Source organism: Olea europaea, chromosome 19 (assembly GCF_002742605.1).
Source record: "Olea europaea var. sylvestris chromosome 19, O_europaea_v1, whole genome shotgun sequence".
Taxonomy (NCBI): Eukaryota; Viridiplantae; Streptophyta; class Magnoliopsida; order Lamiales; family Oleaceae; genus Olea; species Olea europaea.
The window spans coordinates 8,903,708-8,910,345 of NC_036255.1; the positions used below are offsets into that span (position 1 = coordinate 8,903,708).

The 6,638-nt window shown below is 33.8% G+C and overlaps 2 protein-coding genes across 2 annotated transcripts; both read left to right on the forward strand.

Moving 5' to 3' along the window:
- The first annotated feature begins 1,013 nt into the window (after nt 1–1,013).
- LOC111368722 (cysteine-rich repeat secretory protein 38-like) lies at nt 1,014–2,048 on the forward strand. The gene has a single exon (XM_022990135.1). It carries the CDS (start codon nt 1,068–1,070, stop codon nt 2,031–2,033), a length of 966 nt encoding a protein of 321 aa, XP_022845903.1. The 5' UTR covers nt 1,014–1,067; the 3' UTR covers nt 2,034–2,048.
- A 2,515-nt stretch (nt 2,049–4,563) lies between these two features.
- On the forward strand, nt 4,564–6,376 carry LOC111368721 (cysteine-rich receptor-like protein kinase 29). Its single transcript, XM_022990134.1, has 5 exons — nt 4,564–4,773; nt 4,861–5,071; nt 5,184–5,418; nt 5,606–5,756; nt 5,847–6,376. The coding sequence occupies exons 1-5, from the start codon at nt 4,579–4,581 to the stop codon at nt 6,186–6,188; spliced, it is 1,134 nt and encodes a 377-aa protein (XP_022845902.1). The 5' UTR covers nt 4,564–4,578; the 3' UTR covers nt 6,189–6,376.
- The last annotated feature ends 262 nt before the right edge of the window (nt 6,377–6,638 follow it).

Below are 6,638 nucleotides of genomic sequence, written 5' to 3' on the forward strand. Positions count from 1 at the left end.
ATCCCGTGACAATTGAGACACGCATGGTTGGTTTGAAATTTCATCATATACAGAATTGGAAAAGATATAGCTTTATTTTGTTAAAAATTAACATCTAAATTTTAATTTAAATCAAAATTAATAGTTAATTTTAACTACATTTATCAATTTTTATCAAAATCTACTAAAAAAGTTGATTTTGATCTCTATCAAACAAGGACAAGGACTTAATATCTTAATTGTCTGGTTTCAAACTTTAACCATCTATTTGTTAATTGTTCGACAAGTGGGGTGGACATGGCCCGGTTGTGACAAGTGTTAGATCAAATTGATTTGTTCATTTTATGCTCTCGAAAAGAAAACTGTAAACTTTCAACATGTTTTTGCACATATTTAAGTTTCACTTTTATATTTATCGTTTCAAACAACTAGAGTGATGATTAATCGAAATATATTTTAATTCATATAAATTAATTGAAATGTGGATTTGGTTATGAGATAACGAAAGTTGTAATGCAGTAGATCTATTAAATTTGGTCCTTTAGCTGAAATAGAGAACCAAGCTAGTCGATTTCTCGATTCTAATACTCAAAATCAATTAAATTTTAAGTAAAACTTAATTAGTCCGATTGAGAAAAAAAAAATACTTTTTAAAAGTTAAACATATATTAAGTATAATTTTCCATCTAAAATACATTTCTTCAACAATGAATTAGGTTTAAGTTAATTTGACAATGTTGAAAAGATAAACTTATAAATTAATAAATTACATTTAAACCATAAACATCAAAATGAATTAGGTGATTAGCTTAAGGATCGATGACATGGCACACCCCAATTAATAATATATTATATCATTGGTGCTTAACATAAGCTAAGTATCGATGTTTAGAAAATCATTTTTATATATATACACACACACATCCACATGTACTGAAATACAGCACTAAGTATTCTTTGTGTGTGTGTGTACATGCACACATACTGAAATATAGCACCAAGTATTCTCTCCATATATATATATATATATATATATATATATATTTTGCAAACATTATATACATGTATACAGCACTGAGTTCTTGGAAATGGCTTCTAATTTTATTTTCTTAATCTGTCTGATAAACCTTGTTGCTATCGTCAAATCCCAGTTCCCAACTGAAATTTTTATTCATTTTGATTGTCTAGACAGTGGTAGGTACACAAGTACTAGCACGTACGAAAGAAACCTTAATACTCTCCTCTCCTCCGTCTCGCCTAATATCAACACCAATGGATTCTACAACAACTCCATTGGAGAAAATTCAGATAGAGTCAATCTCATTGCGCTCTGTAGAGCAGATCTTCAGCCTTCTCAGTGTCGTGAATATGTCAAAAATGCTACGGCCGAAATCTTAAAGAGGTGTCCGAATCAAAAACAGGCAATCTTATGGCACGAATTTTGCATGGTACGATACTCCAACAAGGCTATCTTTGGAACTCTTGCAATTTCCCCAATGAGGTCGGGTCATAGTGGGGAAAATGTCACAAATACAGTCGTTTTTGACCGAGAGTTGGACGTACTGTTGAACAGCCTTCACGACCATGTCGCTTTTAATAGCTCCTCGAAGAAGTTTGCTGGTGCCACTCGGCATGTGGATGATCCGAATCATCCGTTAATTTCTGCATTTGAACAGTGCACACCTGATATAACCTCGGAGGAATGTGGTGATTGCTTAAACAAATCTGCCCAATATATTCGAGAATGCTGTGAGGGTGCAAGAGGAGTTAGAGTCCTTAGTCCTAGTTGCTATCTTCGTTTCGAAACTGATCCCGATCCATTCTACAACGTATCGATGGTTGAAGCAGTATCCCAGCCACCAACGCCACCAATGCCACCGTCACCGCAGTCGCCAGGTAAGGACTTTGTCTACAGAATCAATTTTTGTTTGTGGCCAGAGATATTTTCCGATGATAAGACCATTTGTCACCACGTTATTGTCCAAATAACAAGCTGGCCCCCACCATTAGTAGTGGATGGTTTCTGTCGTTTTAGATTGATTAGGCTAATATAACAAAAGATTGAGAACCAACTTACTCAATTTTAAAGCTTGAGTTGCTTAATTACTGATTTTTAAGAATAAAGTCAATTATGTCTAAATTTATTTGTTTGGCAAATGAAACAAGCTATTGTTTGGAAAGAATTTATGAACAGTTAACTTATAAATAAATAGAAATTAGTGGTACGGATAATAGATAGTGATGGCAAAAAAACTCATCCCAATGGACCCGTGCCGAATGGGACAAAAAAGCCCGCCTTGAATGGGCAGGGCCGGGCAAGGTAGGGTGAGGATGCCCCGCCCCGAACCCACCGCGTGAAGGGGGAAAAAGATTAAAAATAATTTTAGACAACTCACCCGTTAAAAATCTATTTTGAATTTGTATTTTATTCTCTAATAATGATATAACTCGAAATTTTGAAAATGTAAAAAAAATAAAAAAATAAAAATTAAACGGGGCAAAAAGTTGCCCCACCCCCAAGTCGTTTAAGGCAGGGCAGGGTGAGGTGAGGGCGTCCCGCCCCGTAATAAAATAATGCTTGTAGGTCATTTAAAAATAAAGTTCGTACATTGACTAGTTTTCTAAAAGCGTTCCTGTGTTGTATGATACAATAAAAGAATTTATAATAAAAAAAAACTTTTTTTTTTCAAATTTAAGATCTTTCCATGTATTAATGTTATATATATACCAAAAGGGGGGGTCCCTGAAAAAGAGGTTATTTCAAGGATTTTAAGGGTGTTGTAGGGGGTTTGTTAAAACGATTGTAAAAATCCTACTCAGTACTCTTCTTAATTTAAATTTCTTTTTCTTTTGGTAAAATAATAATATTAAAATATAGGGATAATTGTAGCAGAGGCCCTAAACCTTTCAAAAAGTTGCAGATTTTTCCCTAACCTTTCATTTGTTGCAGCTGTCACTCCAAACATTTCAAAATATTGTAGCGAAGGCCCTTTTGGACAATTTTTCATCCAAACGTCTGTTAGTTGACTAAGAAATTTGATTTTAACCATATTTTTAATATTTTAAAAGGGTAAAATAGTAACTAAATTTACTACATTAAAATAAGTTTAAAAAATTAAAAAAAGAAAAACCCTCCTCTTTTTCCTCTCCCTTCCCCACCCCACACCCAATTAAGTAGAAACTCCTCCCAAACGACATCGTTGACTTGTCCAATCGACGCCTAGGGTAAACACGAATTGGAGGAAGATGGTGTCAACGATGAGGCAGAAACCCACAAAGAGATGAACATCAACAACTACGTTTATTCTTCAGATTTTCAGCCTGCATCAATGTCATTTTCTATTCAAGAAACTTGCCCTAGAATTGAATCCGAGAGTCCTGGCAGCGATTTTTATTGTTTAAACAGCCATCAAAATCCCAGAAAGAAGTGCACCAATGTACGCCTCAGGATGATGAAGAATTGGAGTTTCAAACCCCTTCGATGTAGGAAGCCCACTCATCCTTTGAGGAACAAAATGTGGACGCTGGAGAACCCACAACCCTCGATGAATTCGCCCGTTCATGGGCTGACGAGACTAATAATTGGGCAGTGATGAAGAAACAGGTGATTGGCAATGGTCTTGAGAAGAGTGAGAGAGGAGCGAGATGTGGGTTCTTCTCGGATTCACAGTCTCAAGCTCATCAATCTAATTACTAGGGCTAGGTGTTGGGGTTGGGGTTGGGGTGGGGGTGGGTTGGGGTAAGGGTAAGGGTAAGGGTAAGGGTAAGGGTGAGGGAGAAGAAATTTTTTTCCTTTTTATTTTGTTTTTTTCTTTTTTTCCCTTTGTTGTAGTTTTTATTTAAATTTTTTAATGTAAAAAATATAAAATTACCATTTTGTCCTTTTATAATTGATTAATATGTGATCAAAGTCTAATTTTTTGGTCAACTAATAGAAATATGGATGGAATTCATCCATTGGGACTTCATCTGTAATGTTTTGAAAGGTTTGGAATGACGGTTATAACAAATGAAAGGTTAGCGAAAAGTTTTCAACTTTTTAAAAGGTTTCGGGCCTCAGCTACAATTATCCCTAAAATATATAGTGTCATATAACACAATAAAAATAGCAGACTTCATTTCAATTATTTCCGTCATTTACTCTAAATCCCTCAACAGAGAGCATCAATTTAAAGAAAAGATTTCACCTTTCTAATTTTTAATTTTTGTAATTTAATATATATGCTTATTGAAAAATGAAAAGTTCTGTAATCATGTATTTGATTAATAAGAGATTAAAAGATTGCAATTATGGAATAACTTTATGGAGTTACTAGTCTTATCATTCCTTTCACCCATGCAATAGCAAAATGTTTCAAATTTAAGAACAGTAATAGAATCACTAAGTTTCATATGCTAAATAATAATTATGTACTAGAAATCTAAGGGTAAATATTTTATGATAAGTTAAAATAATAACTTAATACCTGAATTCATGTTATTAATGTAAATTGTGCAAACTGAAAATGGGTATAAAGCATCGTCATAAGAATGAGACGAAAGAGTAAACCACAAGAACAATATGAAAGTAAGTTTAATTTTCTTTAGATATCTATTTTTATGTCTTGTCAATCTCCATCTTCATGCCCTTTCGCCTACAATTTGATGAAATCTTATACTCTACATGTTCCAGCTGACAATGAAATTAGTACCGTTGAATCCCTCCACTATGATTTTGGTACAATTAGAGCTGCAACAAACAATTTCTCCGATGGTAACAAGCTTGGGCAAGGTGGATTTGGTGTTGTTTACAAGGTTAAGTATTTTAGTGATCTGTTACATGTCATACAAATTAATACTACTAGGAAGTTCATGTAATTTTCTCTTGTGATTTAATCTCAGGGTAAACTCCCAAATGGAAAAGATATCGCAGTAAAAAGGTTGTCCCATGACTCAGGGCAAGGTAACTTGGAATTTAAGAACGAGGTCTTGCTAGTAGCGAGACTTCAACACAGGAATTTGGTTAGGCTTTTAGGTTTCTCTGTTGAAGGAAATGAAAGACTTCTTATATACGAATGGGTTCAGAATGGGAGTTTGGACCGCTTCATATTTGGTAAAATTTCATTATTATTATTTTTTAAAGTAAATCATATTTCAAATTTCTTAAACCAATCTAGTTGCTCTGTATGACTAATTATATTTAAGTGTAATTATCGTTGTTGTAGATTCAAACAATCCATGTTTGGATTGGGAAAAGCGTTATATAATCATCGGTGGTGTTGCCAAGGGACTTCTTTATCTACATGAAGATTCTCGCCTCCGAATCATTCACCGAGATCTCAAAGCTAGTAATGTTCTATTAGATGGAGAAATGAACCCCAAAATTTCAGATTTTGGTATGGCAAGATTATTTGTCCCAAGCGAAACTCAGCATAGCACTAGCAGAATAGTAGGAACATAGTAAGCAATTTACAAAGTTCTTGTCTCATAGTATCACTTAGTTTATTTTTGCATAGTGGTTGGTATGAAAAGAAAATATGAAGTGAACAAACAAAACATATGTGGTCATGTTAATAACAAAAAATAGCTAGATGATTATTTAATTAAACTCGTGGCTAATGATATCCTTACATATTGACCATCACAGTGGATACATGGCACCTGAGTATGTATTACATGGACACTTCTCTATTAAATCAGATGTCTACAGTTTTGGTGTCCTAATTTTGGAAATCATAAGTGGTCAGAAAACTTATAATTTTCGAAATGGAGAGAGTGGGGACGACCTCATAAGTTGTGTAAGTACAAATATGATAAGGTTTGGTCTCAATCAATTTGAAGCCACCAAGGATTATATTTATTGTATTTAAACATTTCAATTCTCACAGGTTTGGAAAAATTGGCACCAAGAAACGATTGCAAATATAATAGATCCTGCATTGAGGACTTCTTCAGGATCCATGCGTGATATTATGAGATGTGTTCATATCGGTTTGTTATGTGTTCAAGAAAATGCAACCGATAGACCTACAATGGGATCGGTGGTTCTCATGCTCTCTAGCTTTTCCTTAACTCTGGCAGTACCTTCACGACCTGCATTTTTCATGTCAGGTAGCTTTCATCCAGAAATTTCAGTTCTTCATAAGACTCATTCATCCCCAGATCAATCAGATAGTACCACTCATTTATCAACAAATGAGGCCTCAATGAGTGAGTTATATCCTCGGTAACTTCTAAGAATATGCATATCCATTATAACAAGACATTTTCTAGTTACTCATGTTCTTATTCAAATGTAATATCTTGTAAGCAGATTTATTCTCTTTACTTAATTTTTATTGGTATGGTCTGTGGTAGTGATATTCCTCGTGTGTATAACATGGTATCTACTTAATATATGATTAGTTCTATTATTAAATATTCTCTCATAAGTTGATAGTCTAGCAATTGTTTGGCCATGCGAGTAACGTATTTACTCATTTGCATAAATTTGTGTAAGTGATGATGCCTAAAATTTGAATACTCATGACTTGAATATAGCTACAAACAATTTGAATTTATTTCAATTTATGATGTCAAGAGTGTCAATGATCTTACATTATAATTTACAACAAGGGCCAGAAGAATATATTCATGTACCTTATTTATATATTCTACTACCAAATTGGTTTTTTGTTTCA

What these genes read in the sequence shown, in the direction of transcription:
- LOC111368722 (XM_022990135.1), top strand. Translation starts at nt 1,068, where the DNA reads ATGGCTTCTAATTTTATTTTCTTAATCTGTCTGATAAACCTTGTTGCT.
- LOC111368721 (XM_022990134.1), top strand. Translation starts at nt 4,579, where the DNA reads ATGTCTTGTCAATCTCCATCTTCATGCCCTTTCGCCTACAATTTGATG. An exon ending in GATTTGGTGTTGTTTACAAG is followed by an intron (nt 4,774 to 4,860) that starts GTTAAGTATTTT and finishes ATTTAATCTCAG; the next exon opens with GGTAAACTCCCAAATGGAAA. An exon ending in AGCAGAATAGTAGGAACATA is followed by an intron (nt 5,419 to 5,605) that starts GTAAGCAATTTA and finishes TGACCATCACAG; the next exon opens with TGGATACATGGCACCTGAGT.